This window comes from Anguilla anguilla, chromosome 11 (genome assembly GCF_013347855.1).
Source record: "Anguilla anguilla isolate fAngAng1 chromosome 11, fAngAng1.pri, whole genome shotgun sequence".
NCBI lineage: Eukaryota > Metazoa > Chordata > Actinopteri > Anguilliformes > Anguillidae > Anguilla > Anguilla anguilla.
Genome location: NC_049211.1, coordinates 27,145,845 through 27,162,267, shown reverse-complemented (window position 1 = coordinate 27,162,267; position 16,423 = coordinate 27,145,845). Strand labels below are relative to the sequence as shown.

General features: G+C 43.5%; 2 protein-coding genes across 5 annotated transcripts; one reads left to right on the top strand and one right to left on the bottom strand.

Moving 5' to 3' along the window:
- Window positions 1-792: 792 nt before the first annotated feature.
- bin2a (bridging integrator 2a) lies at window positions 793-14,910 on the bottom strand. 4 transcript variants are annotated; one of them, XM_035381515.1, is made up of 13 exons: window positions 14,825-14,910; window positions 11,773-11,927; window positions 8,591-8,671; window positions 7,950-8,004; window positions 7,201-7,295; window positions 6,968-7,063; window positions 6,536-6,643; window positions 5,557-5,642; window positions 4,935-5,010; window positions 4,121-4,203; window positions 3,320-3,833; window positions 2,201-2,248; window positions 793-1,786 (listed from the first exon to the last, which is right to left on the bottom strand). In XM_035381515.1, the coding sequence occupies exons 2-13, from the start codon at window positions 11,872-11,874 to the stop codon at window positions 1,673-1,675; spliced, it is 1,458 nt and encodes a 485-aa protein (XP_035237406.1). In that variant the 5' UTR covers window positions 11,875-11,927; window positions 14,825-14,910; the 3' UTR covers window positions 793-1,672. The 4 variants fall into 4 exon arrangements, with proteins under 4 accessions (XP_035237406.1, XP_035237403.1, XP_035237407.1 ...); XM_035381512.1 differs by lacking the exon at window positions 14,825-14,910 and adding an exon at window positions 14,012-14,245; XM_035381516.1 differs by lacking the exon at window positions 14,825-14,910 and adding an exon at window positions 13,127-13,213.
- Window positions 12,792-16,408, top strand: si:ch211-210c8.6. Its single transcript, XM_035381517.1, has 5 exons — window positions 12,792-13,368; window positions 14,427-14,532; window positions 14,812-14,918; window positions 15,005-15,177; window positions 15,316-16,408. Exons 1-5 carry the CDS (start codon window positions 13,218-13,220, stop codon window positions 15,601-15,603), a joined length of 825 nt encoding a protein of 274 aa, XP_035237408.1. The 5' UTR covers window positions 12,792-13,217; the 3' UTR covers window positions 15,604-16,408.
- Window positions 16,409-16,423: the final 15 nt, after the last annotated feature.

The following is a 16,423-nucleotide window of genomic DNA, read 5'->3' as shown; positions in this document are numbered from 1 at the left end:
CTATAGTTGAAGTTTTCGAACCCTAGCTTGAGCAAGCTCTTCGCCCTTTTTGTTCTATTACCTCGCTAAATAGGCAACGAAAGCCCCCTTGGCATATTAACAATTTAAACCATGTCTATCCGCGTGTTGAAATGCTATATTAATTATAGGTGTCTTACACAGCTATATCTAATAGTTTAAATGTCTACCTAGTTGAAACGAACGACTTACTTTTAAAAACGTTTCAAACTATTCGCGAATACAAACAGCTGTGTGAACATGTTTAACTTACCTGGACGAGTTTGAAACCGGAGTTGGCTAGCTAACTAAGTAGTTGCTGTAAGGTACAATTACAGTATCGTTTTCTCTAAATAGCTGGATAAAACAACATACTTAAACGGAACAAACACATAAACCTAGCTTACTTGGCAGCGGCTAAACTTCAAAAGACGTCCCGACAAAGCAGACGGTCGGAGGGTGCCGCGAGGTTTCATAGAACGCGCGTTCATGAGCCTTCCGCCTCTCGCTCGTCCCCGCGGAAAATAAGACAATGAACCTGATTCAAGGAACAAAAATATCCTAACGCTTTATTATGGGGTTACAAATGTAATAACTCCTGCGAAATATGACTACATGCCACTACGAAATGCAAAGTTACCCCATCAAGTGACTTGCCACGTGTGTAACTTACACTGGTGTGGAAATAGAACATGCTATTTTTAAATGTATGTGAATGCTAAGTTTCACGAGACTGTCGGCAAACACGAGGTTGATATAACACTGACAACAAGAACAAGTTCCGAAAAGATCATCTCCGTTTGCTTAAATTTCACTTTTATTTGAGTGAATTCAAAATATTTTACATCAAATTTGTATAGTTAGAAACATTCTGCTGTCAAACCTGAATAAGCAATTATTTCAAACATATTTCAGAAAATTAAATCATTTGGATATCAGCGTGTTCCTCAGCACCCATTAAAAAACCGCAACAACAAATATTTTAATTGCCCTGACAAGAGCCGGTGTAGGCCATTCACCCAGAAAATGTTATACTGAAATTATTTAAAATTACCTTCTGAAAATGCATTTGGAATATACTTACAGTAAGGATGTAAAGGACACTTCAGATTCCATGTGACTTCTGTATGGAACCATGTCAAACTACTACTAGTCTCGAAGGTACACATTCATACAGTGAAAATGTATCAAACTTTTCACAGCTGATAATGAGTGTTTGTGGTGGTGCTACCAAACTACAAAATATTCACTTTTGGTGCCAAATTTCCAGGTTTAATTTGATTAATAAATCTCCCCTTTGTGGAATAATAGTGTATGATTAGTTAATATAGAAAAATTTTGGCTTGATTTAAGGCCATAAAGGTTGAACACAGCTTATTGAACAATTTGATCGACTGCAATTTCTCTCCTCCTCTTGGATACTTCCCTTTAGGACACCAGTCTTGGTTTCCATGAAGATGACATACGTCAGACAGGTTTTCAGTCAGGAGGAAGGGCAAGGGATAGTCATGACAACCACACAAAAAAACAAACAGCAGGCTGTCCTCCTGCAAGCTGTGTGGCCGACGTGTTGATGTGGTGTTTGCAGGTGTCGCATCTTTCCTTTTGTCACTCCATCTGTATGCGTTTGTCCCCTGGCGTCAAAGGGAGCAGACATCCAAAAAAGGCTTTGCCCTCACTGTGCCTCCACACCCTGGGCTTCGTCCGCCTGGATAGCCCTTTTGGGCTTCTGGGGCTCCTGTTCCCCGACCAGGTGGCTCTTCTCTTCTCCGGCCGCAATGCCTTCAGCCTGAGGGTTGCGTGAGAAACACAGGGCCCATTTTAACGTGACGCTCCTCTTTCAAACAGTGTTTAACAAGAGTTTTAGTCTTCAATTTTTGACCAGTATTTCTTTTCTGGTCTCCCAATACCAGAGTGTGGGGCATTATGTACACACTGGAACAGTACTTTAACAGGATGAGTTACCAGGCAGCCCACAATTAGCAACTACCAATTCATAATTAATATTACGTCACTGCAGGGTTATTTATTTATCATATTCCATCCTGTAGACAAGCTAATCTTTGTCATTTTCAAAATGGCTCCAAAAGTAAAATAGCAGTTGTCATTGAGGAACTGTGTGCAGGAGCTAGACTTTAGTGAAACACTGAATACTGAGCTATGGTGTACCCAGGAAAATTTCCTGCTTAAAATGAACACTGACCTCTTCTTCCCGGATGTGCAGCTCCTCTACATCCTGTGAGATATCTCCCTGAATGTGAGAAACAAAGGGAAAACACATTCATATTACAGCGTCCGAGTGTAAGCCCAGCAGTTACAGTTTAGTGGAGGCCCAATGCTGCGGAATGTCAGTCTAGTCACAGACCACAGACCAACCACAGACCAACATCATGTGGCCAGTTGAGACTGGATCAATCTGCTTTGGTCAGGTTCCCAGTCTGCCGGTGATGGAAAATCAATCTGGATAAATAATGCAGCATGTATTGCCATATCATGCCACCCTTGAAAGATTGAGCTGAGTAATATTTCCACAGAAAGAGGGAATTCTAGGTAATATTGGGAGCTGTCAACTCAGATTACACATCATATTCCCTTGCTAAAGTTTCCACCCTGCTTCCTGGAATATTTTAAGGCAAAATAACCCCAATGTAATAGCGAACAATGCTGGCCTACTGGTTCAGAAAAAAATAAGCATATCTGATGACATAATGTGTAAAATGATTGCCATCTTTCTTTAAGAAGTAATCATAACAGGAACAATTAGGTGCTAGAACTATGCATAATTTGGTTACTTAGTTAAATCCCTCAGTGAAAAAATGCTTGTTCTAGCTAACTGTTATAGTATCTCGCTCTGAACATGTGTAGTAGAATCTTGTACACATATGGCTAGCCTACATATGGGCAGGACAGGCGCATCATGAAACTAACTGAAGAATAAACCATCACCATATCAATGGCTGGCTGAACAAAGCACGGTGACCTTATTCACAACCCTATAAAACACTCCCACCGCCCCGCCTTCCTGCTCCACAATAGGTCAGCTGCCTGTTGTGTCAGTTATGTCTGAAAACAAGAATGCAGGTTGAAAGAGTCACCAGCTGGATGAGCATGAAATGAATGCATCTCCAGCTGTAGACTGCCTGGGAACAGTGTTATAATCAGCACCGGAAGGTTCCAGGTCCGTAGTAAACTAGGCTTGGGCCACATTCACCCCAACTCCGCCCCCAGCCATAGACTTGAAACACATTGTTGGAGCTACTTGTGACACCATATACTGCATATGTTAGGGCCTTTCCACAGAGATGGATTCCCTTCCCTTCACCTTGAGGACTTCGCCGTCAACATCAGGGCCATTCTGCAAGTTTCCTGTGCTGCTGGTGGCATCTCCGGTCTCCTCCCCCTTTGGTTCCAGGTCCTCGGGGGTTGCGAGAGGTGCTGGGGGGTCTTCCTGAGTGCCATTTATGATACGGGGCTCAGAAGCCCCGGGGTCGGTGGAAGGAGAGGCGCTGGGCTGGTCAGAGTTCTGGTCTGACTGGTCAACAGTAGGATCTTCTTCCTTTTTCTCGTCCTCTTCTATTTCCTCTTCCTCCAGCTTCTCACTTGAGGTCTCTTCTGGAGCCGCAGGGCCCACTTCCTCAGCGGGCAGAGATGTGGGGTCTGCCGCTTGCTCATTGGCTGGCGGCTCGGCCTCCAGGTCCTCCTTGAAGCTTCTGCTGCTTCTTTTCAGGGTGCGGACAGGGCTGATGCTCTGGTCCAGAGCAGGGAAGGGGCTGCTACTCTGGAAGGGAGAGGAAATCCTAAAGGACCTTCTCTTTTTGGAGTTTTTAGAGGCAGACCTGAACAGAGGAGGAGACAGACACCAACATGATTACATAAGTCCCTCCCAGTTCTGCTCTCTTACAGTTTAACCAATAACCACATAAGCTTCCTCTTGCCAGCAGCTCAACATGTATGATACAATTTCAATTATTTTAAACTATACATAGAACTGGTAAAACTCACAGAAAATGAATGAATCCCAAATTAACATGGTTGAAGCACCCTCTGCATTTGCATCTCCCACCTGAAAGAAGGGCAAATTATTCATCTTCCTCTAACCTCAGACCCAAAATGAAAAAGGTACCTTTGTAATCCTTTGATGATGAACACCTTGTCTGAGTGCTGAGTCTCCAAGCTCTTCATCATGCCATGGAGTTCACTGTTGAACTGAAAGAAATCAGAACAAACTTAAAGAACAAGCACAGATAAGCACATAGGACTTGACCCTAACAGTCAGTGACCATTTTTAACAGATAATCATCCCCGTACTTTAATTCCCCAATGTAGGAAAATCAGTTAAAATTACAGCCCCATCTCATTGCTGTAGCATCCTATGTCAATTTGAAAGGTAGCACACGTGCACTATATGAAGCCATTGCTTCTTTTCACTCCACAGTCCACCACTGAGCAGAGCTATACAGGACGAAACAGCTAATGCCACTGATGTATGCAGACTGCAGACGCAGTCAACAAGTGAAGCTCATACTGCACCCCTCCAGGGGGTGCTGTGGCCAGTTACATATTGGCTTGTGAGACTCGATGCCTCGACGGATGGATCCAACCGCTACAAAGGGAATTTGTGCTTTAGCGGACATACTGTCTATGTAAGACTTCCATTTCAGCAGATCAGAGAGAAGGAAACATTTCAATACAATGAAAAACTACTGAGGCATATATTTGTGAGACACTGTAACTGATATAGACATTCATATTTGACCTTGTGAATTCACTGCAGATGGACTACAATGGCGCTGGTGTCGAGGGTTAGGCAGTCAAGCACAGCAGATCAGATGGACTCTTTATCTGCCAACATTTATACAGTACGAATCCCCTGCCTGAAGGCTCACTAACTTCCAGACCACAATCCTGGCAGACACGGCCAACAAAACCCTACTCACTGCGTTCATTTCCTTGTGGAAGACTTCCTGCAAGCTGGAGAGGTTCTCAAATACTGTCACATAGCATCCGATTCGACTGCAGGGAAATGGGGGGTGGGGGGGGAGGTGGGGGGGATTTCCATTACATTCAGTAGCCAAAAAAAACAGGGGTGTGGATTAATTATTTTTAAGGGTGCTTTGTGAGGAAAAAAGTACCATGGGAACATGTTTGGTTTAGCATACTTTACAATAATTGAAATACCTGCCTTTTTATAACTTATTGATATTTTTTATTGGATATAAATGTTAACAGATAAACCTGTTCAGGTGACAGTATACTATAATGGCTGAAGAGATGGATAGTATTTACAGTGGCACTAGATAAGAGCATGAGCTAAATGGCCATATGTTAATTATCACTGCAGCCACAGACTCCTGGTCACACACTTGTTAATTTATCCCTATCCAGAATCTTAAGGTTCATGAAAAATGAAAATAAGAATAATTCATCATTATTATGGTTATTACTGTTATTATTATTGAATCTACGAGCACATACAATCACGGCTGTATGAGGGATGTTAGAGTAATGTAGGCAGCCCTGATAGGTATGTGTCGCCCCAGTCTGCAGGTGTGGTCTCACCTTTGGTACAGCACTGGAAGATCCTGCCTCAGCTCTGTGTTTATCTCATCAAACACACTCTGGCTGTAGGCGAACTCCTCCTCAGCCTGCACAGAGAGAGGCACAGTGGACACGCTACCTTTGTGTTTTCAGCGCAAAGCACAGTACTAACGCTATGTTTCTGCTGGCAGTGCAAACCACAGTGATAGTGCTACATTTGTGTCCATGTGTTACAGATGGAAACATCATCCTGATTCAGAGTCAGATTCCGCCCTAAGAGGCCAGGTCTTCTGCACAGAGAGCACAGAATGTCTCCTGAATGTTCAAATCGAAATATGGGGACTCATTTTGACTAATTCCAGGAGCCTTAAGGTTTTACAAAGATAATTAAATTGGTGCCTCTTTGATGTGGTGTTTTTTCATATTTTTTAAGTTTGTAATTGTGTATTGCGCACGGAAACGGCAACCAAATCAATTTCCCTACATGAGGTAACAAGGCAACATTTAACTTGACTGGCAGACACATTGAAAAGCATAGTTGCCAAAATTTCTCTCAGGTTGCTATGGGTGTTTGGGGAAGTGTGTGCATGGGTCTTAGGATGGTAATATCATTTAACTTACTACAATCATTTAGATAACTATGTGGGCTGGCCAGAGTGGTCTTGCATGGTAAGAAAGGCCTGCGGCTTCAGTTCCCTGCTCTGAACAGACAGTTACACATAATTACACATCACCAGACAACACAACTGGCCCTCTCCGTAGATGCCTACTGTTCCCCCTGGGCAACATGATTGGACAGGAGACTGTTACAGAGGCCAAATAAGGCCAGGGGAGAACAGCTGATGGAGATTCTCATATTTACTGACAGTCACCCCTGAGACTTCACTCAGGACAGTAATTATGTTTCGCTGTGGGACTTGAATTAAAATAAGACACACATGCTTACGCCCAGGCGGGAATTCCATGCACTGCAGGGAGAGGCACACATCTAGTGTCTCACCTTTGCTATTTTGGCCTCGTCTTTCTTCTTGGCATTTTTCAGCACTTCCAGGTTATGGCGGGAGGAGTCGTAGTCCACCAGCTTCCTGCCCCGTTTGGCCACGCGCTCCTGGGGGGGGGGGGGTGGGAAAGGGGGACAGGAGAGAGAGACACTGCTGAGCACTGAGGGTGTGGAGAACATTCTTCTTTTCAGTACTGTGGTGCATCTGCAAAGTGATTTGAGTAATGGAAACATAATATTTCTAAATTATGGTGTGTATGTCCATTTGCATATGCATGGCATATGTGTAGTGTGTGTGTGCCTATTGCGTGTGCGTGTGTGTGTGTGTATGTCGTATATGTAGGTGTGTGAGTGTGTGCATGTGCATGTGCATGTGTGTGTGCCATGTGTGTGTATGTGTCGTGTGTGTGTGTATGTGCCGGTAAGACTAACCTTGACATCTGGGAACTGGCACATGTAGGTGTCCATAGTGCGAACGACTTGGTCGGCCAGCTTTTCTTCGTAGTCGATCCACAGGAGGTCCTCACCCTGGACAGGTCACAGGGAGACAGGAAGTGAGGTCATTTGAAAAACAGGATAGAGAGACACAGTGGTACACAACACATATAAGGCAACATGGTGTGCGTTCCTTCCCTGGCTTAGGGAGAACTGACTTAGTGACTGACCTCCACGATTGCAGGCAGGTCATCATCCCCTATCCAGTCAGGCTCATAGACATCCAGCAAGGTTTGGGACAGGCGTTTGGAGGCCTCGCGCATCGCTGCGAAACAGGACAGGAACTCCACTTTCACCACAGTAACATCACAGTGACTCCAAGCAGAGAGTGCTGGACCAGGTTCAATCTCTTAGCAGTAATGGAATTTAAACTAAAATAATAACTCTCTCTAACCATGTTTAGCAATCAAGATGAAAGCATGCAGGAGATAAATGAAACTGAGGATCTTATCAAATAAATGAGGTCATCATTCATTATGCAAGTCTTGGCAACACCTAACTAAACCATATTCTGAGATACAGAAGAGAATTATTTTAAGTATTTTGATTTTTTTCATAATACAAGTGTCTTAGATGACAAAAACATGTTGAAGTGAAAACATTTTCAAAAACAGTTATTCGTTTTATTTTTAGGTCCTGGCACACAACAACAGGCTTCAGCATAGTAGAATATACGGTTCTTGAGATTAAGATCTGAGATGCATGTCCCCTACAGAGGACCAAAAAATGGGTTTTAGGAGGATATAGCAGTCAACCCGCAAAATGGTCAGCAATGGTCAGCAAAACTTTCAGGCATGTACCACATCGGTTGATTCTGCCGAGAATACTTCTTCCCAGATCTCATCCATCTCTCTTAATTCCAGGAAACAACTTCATCACAAGCATTTCGATCAATGTGAGGACGAGAAGCAGAGTGTACCTTTCACAGAGTTGTAGTATGTTTTCAGGTCTTTGAATAATCTGTTCCCATCGGTCTGTGGGTAGAGAAGAACCAAAACGTTACAAACAAACAAAATGACAAACAATTTCAGCCATCAGATAAAATCCCACAAATAATTCACCACAAACTGTACTGATCAATGGCTAATTAATGTTATAAATGGTCATGGAAAAAAAAGATCTTTCTTAACAGGGACATATCCTGTGATCCTGTGAGTTAAGTGCATCCCAGCACATAATTCACTGTTAAAGGTACTGCACAAACATGTCCTCATTTCCTTTTCTGTGGTTTCTAGAAAATAAAAACTAATGCATGTACCACAACAACAGAACACGAATATATGATGATGAGAACAGGCCATAGAGTAGTCCATCAGAGCTCCTCATTCATATACAGCCCAGAGTATCAGGCACTGTGTCAAGCTGGGCCCCAAACAGCCCCAGCTTCTCCAGTTCTGCTGCATGACCTAGCGACCTGTTCCTCCAGCCAGGCCTTCCACTCTTTTGCGTGTCACAGAGAAATGGTATCGCAGGCAGGCGCTGGGAGCAGCCAGGGGGGTTTTTTTAGGGGGCAGTTGCATGACAGTGTGGAGAAAAAGTGGGGATTTTAGCTTTCTGTACCTGCTGTTTCATCAGATTCTGGACGTACAGGTCAAACTGTTCATCTTTGGTCTCCGCACTCTTCCCCAGTTTCTGCAATACCTGCAATTCACATCAAAATGTCACCTCTTCCAACCCAATCCTCTTAAAATAATAAACACTCTAAAACATGTGCATGAGTGCCTTTTAAGCAACTTTATAATTTCACAACAACATTCAACAGACCCTTGGCTCCACTCCATTCATTGAGTACATTTCTTTTTGTCAACACAGCCCCTTAGAACAGTTTTGGTGCAATGAAGATTGTGTGCAATAAGCAAAATCACAGCTTGACTTCACACCATTGTTTTTATCCATTCTGGTGAAAAGGTCCAAATCCTGCTGCAAGGGCCCATGGGATAGGAAGTGGACCTGAGACAGGAAGCAGACTGAGTGAGCTCTGCCGGTGCAGTTTGACACTGGTGTAGTGTCAGAGCACAGAAACCTACACTGCATCTCAGGGGTGTTTAAAACACATTCTCACAGGCTAACTTTGGCTCAGTTTGAACTGGCGTTCTCCTCTCTTACTATGAAGGCAGAGCTAAGGGGTTAAGAAAGAAAAGGGTTCCAGGTTTGATCTTTAAAGGGAAGGGACTATATTAAACCTGTGTGGCTGTCTGATATTTAATGATTTTCTACTGTGCAGTTTTTTTTGGGGATTGTTTTTACACGTGTAATGTGCCAAAAAAAATAGTCAAGCCTAAAGTAGAAGTTAGGCCCTGGGCTAGAAACATAAACGGAAATTAAATCATGGTGATGACAGGAAATGTAAACTTGGGTGCCATTTGTGATAACCCTGCCTTTTTAACCCTTTTAATCCTTGTGTTTTGAACAGAGTACACCAATAAAACAAAGCAGCAACCGCAGGCATCTTCCAAAAAGGTCGTTTCACCATGCTGCCGACCAACGTCGGTAAGCGCTGAATGTGATTATGAGACTAGTGGCTGTCATATGACTGTCATGACTTTCCCATTCACCCCATTCACTTGGGTTCGAGGCATGAGGAGGGGCAAACGGAACCACCGGCCTGCCACAAACTTTACGTCTGTCAGCACAGCACACAGCCTGTCGCAGACTGTGTCTGTCAGCACAGCAAACAGCCTGTCACAGACTTTACGTCTGTCAGCACAGCACACAGCCTGTCGCAGACTGTACATCTGTCAGCACAGCATACAGCCTGTCACAGACTGTACATCTGTCAGCACAGCATACAGCCTGTCATAGATTGTGCAGTGCTGGTAACAGGCAGGAATGCAGGCAGGTCACTCCCAGAGACACAGACACACAGCTGCATATTTCCCAATCACTAACATGCTTGCTGGTGCTATCGCTGGATGAAGCACAGTCTGCTAAAAATTTCTAAAACTTTCTAATGAAACATGGCATGTGGCCTCAGCCCTAACTAAGAGACTAACTGACATTAAACACAAAAAGTGAGGGGGTCAAAATTGGGGGGGCTCCTCCCGTTTCCAGCACCCCTGGTGAACACAGAGAAAACTGATGACAGTGTGTAGCCAAAATGCATTTTTATTTGCCAGTTAACCAATAAAAAAGACAAATCATTACTATACACCAGTGAGTGCAAGCCTCATCTACCATATTTTAAATAGTTTGCATCCTTGGATTCACAAGCCAAGTTTATCAAATGATATGTATATATTACAGGAACTTATATTCCAATGCGCTATAATATCATCACAATAGTCAGCATTACTACGACCAATGGATAAGATTTACCCAATGGGACCATATATCTATTTCATAAATTTCATTGTTTAAATACAGTTTATAAATGCATTGGTGTAAATCAAATTGATAAATGCATTGTGTAATTGATAAATGTCATTGTGTAAGTGTAACTGATAGATATTACTGTTTCATTTTGAAATTGATCTTCGGCCCAGACGAGCTGGGTAAATGTGTAATTATGTCCTTGGACATGATTACCCATTTGCCCAGCAAGTTTAGATCATAACACACTTCAATCATGGACAATTTAGGCGCTGTTTACAGAAATAAATAAATAAAGGAAAGCTTAGTGCGACACAGCCGATCAGGTCCTCTAACGTGCCACCTGCTGGCTGCTCTCCCACAAGGCAGTTTATATCATCGGACCAGATGGTTCCCTTTTCTGGAGATTTTGATATTATCTCTGTTTTAGTTTATGTTTTCACTTGGCCGAGAGAGTTTCTATTGTGAAATGAAGGATATTTTAGACACTTGCAAACTTTTCCAAAGACCTCCTGACTTTACAATTGCTAGAACGTTGTAATTGTCAATGCGTTTGTGGTTTAAAGCAAGAAAATGCATTTCAAGTAACTCTGAGCAGCTTTCACAGAAAACATATGACACAACCAAAAACATACAACCAAATAAACAGATACTCTCCAGTTGCTGTTTAATGTAAACTAAGTGATTCCATTTGCAGAGCTGCACTGCCAACATTTCCGGGTAAGATACAGCCGAGGACTGAGGAATGTAACTGTTCTGGATCTCCATGACGCCGCAATAAGTCATCAACAAAAAATGCACAGGATTAGCGGCAGCTGTGGCCCCACTCGTTTCTGTGTTCCTCGTACGATCGGAATGAACGGCCGTCCGTGGCCTTGGCATGACATCACAAGAGAGGCATCAGCTCCCAGCAGGGGCAAATCAACAGCAGCGCAACAGGGACCGAAGATGGAGAAGACGCCTAAGGACTGTGAGGTCCCTGGCCCAAACCGAAGACCCACCTCTTCAAACTGTACCTGTGCCTACCTCAGGCCTCTCTGTCGTAGCACTTCTTCAATTCTTAGCACTTGTTTACATGCTGAAAGTATGGATAGCACATGCTGCATATGCTAACCGTACAGTACATTCTACCACTTGTTTTTCAGTGTTATTGGTTCAAAGAGTGTTATTTGTCTTCTTCTATTGCAACAGCTACTCTTCTAGAAATCTAAAGTAAACAACATGTACTTTGTCTTATCCAGGCTGAATTAAAAAGCAATCTGTTAAATGTGATGTGATATGATGTGACAGATGACTGCAGATGTGACACAGAACTGTTTAACTTCGGGACCCTGGCTCATTGACAGCTTATTTATTTTGACAGTTCAAATATGGTCCAGTTGACCGTGTTACAGAAGCACAGACGTGTGACCGCGTTACTGGGCAGGGCTTACCTTCTCCTGTGCCCGGCTGAGCGATCTCTGGAACCGTTTGGCGAAATGGCCGGCACCCCCGGGGCTGACATTACAGTTACTGTCCGATTTACCCTCGGCCATCTCTTCCTCTTTTTCACCCTTTCCTCTCGCAAACCAGCAGCAGCTTTTTATATCTTTCAAAGGGGAGTGGGAGGGGGAGAGGAGGATAGTGAGACAGCACCAGTTCACACAAACACACCAACACCTGTTCCACATTTGCTATCTTTTCAACAGTGATTTGAGCTCCTCACATTAGCACAATATCAGTTTGAGTGTTTGTGCATGCCTGCATGAGTTATGACCACACCATCTTGAGGACAGAATATACCACACCAAACTTGACAGTGATTTCTACACATCATGGAAAGACAATCCCCCACCACACCCCCCAAGTGATGGTTAGAAGCAGTGAAACTGTCAAAGCAATATTATTTTGAAAATTGTACCTTTCCCCAAGACTCCACTTTGATTGTGATTTACTTCTGCTGCATGATACGATTTTTATCATTTTCTCAGAAGCCTTTAAATTAGTATTTTAAAGCAGTTTATCGGATATTTTGTAGTCTCCGAGCATAGAACTGTATTCTGTGGTCCAGAGGCAGAGTCATGGCAGAGTTGACGAGACATGGCAGAAGCGCCGCTCAACCAACTCAAAACTCGTTGTTATGGAAACAGTCATGTAATTTGTTAACCGTCGTTTTGGACTGTGTAGTATTTAATTCGCTCAGACAATAGTCAAACATTCCCTAAATAATCAGGCCAGTCTCGTCTCTTCTGCTCTTACGGTTCTGATCTAAACTGGGCTTTTGAGTACCGAGATGCTAGGGAAAGGTAACCCACCGACATTAACAAAAAAAGAAAATATTAGCTAACTGACTCAAATCATAAACCGTATAAAAATACTCAAATACACTAATCCGTCAAAACAGCTCGCAGGGCTCCACGTTGCCATCTAGTGGTGGCACCATAGCTCATTCACTATGGGGCTAGGAGGACATGCACGGATGTAACCGTGGTCACGACTCCACGAAGTGTTGGCTGAAAGGTTGTTAATCCCAATGACCTAGCCTAATTCTTAAACTGTTTTTCACCACGTAACCATTTTATCCTCTCCTAGTTGGGGATTGTTGTTCCCAGGGATATAGTCTAGTGTTAAATACGAAGGTGGGTAAACCAGCAATGCAGCGAAAAACATAGGATGGCCGAACGCATAACGTTATGCTACATTGAGGACAACGTTTTGGCCACTTCCCCGTACTTAAAAAACGCTAATTTCTGATCACAACAACAGGATTTAGATCATATCCACAAAAACTACAGTCCCAACAAGTACTTGCGGGTCGCGGGGCGGATCCGTACGCCAAACCGAAGCGCTTGCGGAGAAGTGAACTTTAACCAGGGGTTTCTCCAAGGTCGGGGTGCTGATGTCACAGAATATTTTGATTTTTCAGGATATGTTGGATATCGTCATGGGGAGCACGTTTGTGAAATGTGCTGCCACCGATCTACTGATCCAGTGGGTCGGCTGGGCTGTTGCCGCCGCCCTGAAAACGGAGAAATTTTACGACTTAGCAGGTAAATCGGCGCGAGTATTAAAATATAGATATAGCTAACTATTGTTAGTTTGTTCAGATTTAAAATTTGCTTCCTAGAGATCTGCCAAAAGAATCGATGTTTCAAGGAAACCTAACTTTAGGTAGTATCCTCTATTTAAAAGGTTTCACAAAATAATATAACTTCATTTCACTTTTTCATTTATATTGCGCACATTTTGTTGTTAGGGGGCCATCTATGATCATTTGATCGTTGTTACAAAACAACGATTATATAAGTACAGCAACGAACTTCAAATGATCCAGTCTCTGTATAGTAGGCTAGCGTAGCAGCCGAGAATAAGCTAGTGTACAGCTCCACGTGTGGGCTTTTGAGCGCTCATTAGCCTACTCGTGCTAGGCAAGAAATTATTTATACATTAATCTAGTGTATGAAGTACTAAACAGAAGAAAATCGTATAAACCTTGAGCCACCAATGAAAATGAGGTTGTTCTGAGATTTAGCTATCAGACAGTCAAAATAACCAATTGTAGAAAGCTGTTCAATTTTCATTAGACCTTGCTAATTCTACTATACATTTTTACTGTGTTGGCATTTACTCATAGACCTATATAGTAGTACGTGTGGTTCCAGCTAGCAACCAATTAAATAGTCCTAAACTTACCATCAGACAGAAGCAGAGCGGTCTAGCAGAATATTGTGGCGAACTGTCAATTCTGAGTATTATCCGAACGTCCTCGATTAATTGATCCTTTGGCAACATCCAACTTTTGATTCAAAATGTGCATTTCATGTATATTTTCAAAGAACCAGTCAGATCCAATGAAAGAATAATGCCATTGAATGCAATGATGTCTTGCGCCCTGAGCAACCGTTCGGTCTATGTGCACTTGAAACTATGCCCTTGACCTTTGGTACTTAGTTTGCATGTTCTTGAGTAAAATATTTCTTGGTGCACGCCTCGTTCTCCAGCAGGTACACTTCCCCTGTGGGAAAATGACCATACTTTCGGTTTTTCGTGCTCAAAGTAGAGCTAGCATCAGATATTACGTTTAACTGTTGATTTAATGCATTTTTAGGGTCCGGTACATTTATATTATTAGCCCATCTTAGTCGGATATGGGGAGGAAGCGGTCATGTGCGGCAGAATGTGCAAACTGGACTCGTGACAGCATGGGGACTGAGGTGAGTGCTTTAGTCAAATAAATAAACGAAACCGTTTTAATCCCCACTCCTTTAAAAGTATCAATGACTAAATTAAATGTTGCGCTCATATTTCTGTGAGATTCAGTAGTACAGTGAGTTCCCTCATTTGAGTTCCGATTTCTTGATTGTTCCGTGTCTCCTGCAAACGAGCTGGTCTTTGAGCAATACCGAAGGCAATAAAACTTTACAGCTTGGGCCAATCAGTTTATCACACAAGGCCATGCATGGCAGCAACATGACAGCATTCCTCTCCTGCAGGTTGGGCACCTACCTCTTTCTGCGGATAATGAAGGACGGGCACGACCGCAGGTTTAACAATGTCAGGGACAGCCCCGGAACCTTCTTTGTGTATTGGACAGTCCAAGGTACTAACCACACCAAACAGTTCAGCCACCCCACTAAAGGAAGTGAAGCACCCACTACATTCTCTCTCTCGTTCTCTCTCTCTCAGCTCTGTGGGTGTTTGTGACGCTCCTGCCCACCCTGATTCTAAACAATGAGCACCGAGATGAGCCCCTGGGTCCGCGGGATTACCTGGGGTGGGGCCTGTGGGGGTTGGGCTTTGCCACGGAGGCCATTGCTGACCAGCAGAAGTGGATTTTTAAACAGGACCCCGATAACGCCGTATGCAACCCCCATTTTAGTAGGGCCTTTATCATTTAAAAAAGCACACTAGTGGACAGTAAGCAGAAAGGTAGCAAGTTTGTAAACCCATCATCCTTCGCTGCCATTAAATTGTCCTGTACGTCTCTCCTCCAACAGGGGAAATTCATCCAGAGCGGGCTGTGGGCGTACAGCCGGCACCCTAATTACCTGGGGGAGATCCTGCAGTGGTCCGGCCTCTTCCTGTCCGCCTCCTCAGTGATGAGGGGTGTCCAGCACCTCAGCGTGGTGTCACCTCTCTTCCTCTGGTTCCTCCTGCGCCACGTCAGCGGGATCCCCATTCTGGAGCAGCAGGCCCTGAAGAAGTGGGGGTCAGACCCCGCCTTCCAGAACTACCTCAGAAACACTCCTCTCCTCTGGCCCAGCCTTTGGCCCTGCCTCCAGTGATAGGCCATGCTTCCTTTTAGGGAGTTTATCTTGGCGTATAGTTAAGCCTGATTATACTTTGTTGCATGACCATTTCGACAAGTGCCGTGCGACAAATGAGTGTCGCACGACGTTTTGCATTTATACTTCAGCAATGAGCTGTGGAGAGGGTTCTGTTGTCTATGGTAACGAGACGCCAAACTGCTGATGTTTACATCTGTGAAAACATTGCGACACCCGGTGAAATAAGGGAGGCATTAATTTTAGATCTACTTCAGTTTCAAAAAATGATGCAAACAAAACCGAAGGCGGTCTGTCACTCATATAAACTGAAAATAATGACGTTTTCCTGACAATTAATTTCGTGTGTTCCATTTGGCTGTCAACCTGTGCAACAAATTATGAAGTTCTGCGACATAAAATTCTAGAGGAGCGTGACACTGAAAGTGTCGGGCAACACATTCTTCTGTTGAAAATACATCATTTTTGATGAAGTATAAATCAGGCTTTCGCCCCAATCACTGGCAGAGGGACCATGCGGTGTTATTACATCAGTTACCTCAAAGCAAAACATTTCTGCATTAGCCCAAGGCTTTTGGTAATGGGAGACCAGCGGCAGTTTCTGTGAAAAGGGCACCCAGTGACAGCCAAAGCACTTCTACAGACTAAAAGCACTAAATCCCAAGTGTTTAAAATGCATATCGGTTACAAAGCGGGGTTAAGCGGTTTTCTGTTGTACTGTGACAATTTTTTAAATATGAATTATACACCTGCCATTTATACTATGTGCACTAAATAAAAGTACGATCAGCTTTATGCAAAATCACGAAGCGAGACAATT

What these genes read in the sequence shown, in the direction of transcription:
- bin2a (XM_035381515.1), bottom strand. Translation starts at nt 11,874, where the DNA reads ATGGCCGAGGGTAAATCGGACAGTAACTGTAATGTCAGCCCCGGGGGT. An exon ending in TCAGCCGGGCACAGGAGAAG is followed by an intron (nt 8,672 to 11,772) that starts GTAAGCCCTGCC and finishes TGTGAATTGCAG; the next exon opens with GTATTGCAGAAACTGGGGAA. An exon ending in GCCAGTTCCCAGATGTCAAG is followed by an intron (nt 6,644 to 6,967) that starts GTTAGTCTTACC and finishes CCCCCCCCCCAG; the next exon opens with GAGCGCGTGGCCAAACGGGG.
- si:ch211-210c8.6 (XM_035381517.1), top strand. Translation starts at nt 13,218, where the DNA reads ATGTCACAGAATATTTTGATTTTTCAGGATATGTTGGATATCGTCATG. An exon ending in GTGACAGCATGGGGACTGAG is followed by an intron (nt 14,533 to 14,811) that starts GTGAGTGCTTTA and finishes CCTCTCCTGCAG; the next exon opens with GTTGGGCACCTACCTCTTTC. An exon ending in AACAGGACCCCGATAACGCC is followed by an intron (nt 15,178 to 15,315) that starts GTATGCAACCCC and finishes CTCCTCCAACAG; the next exon opens with GGGAAATTCATCCAGAGCGG.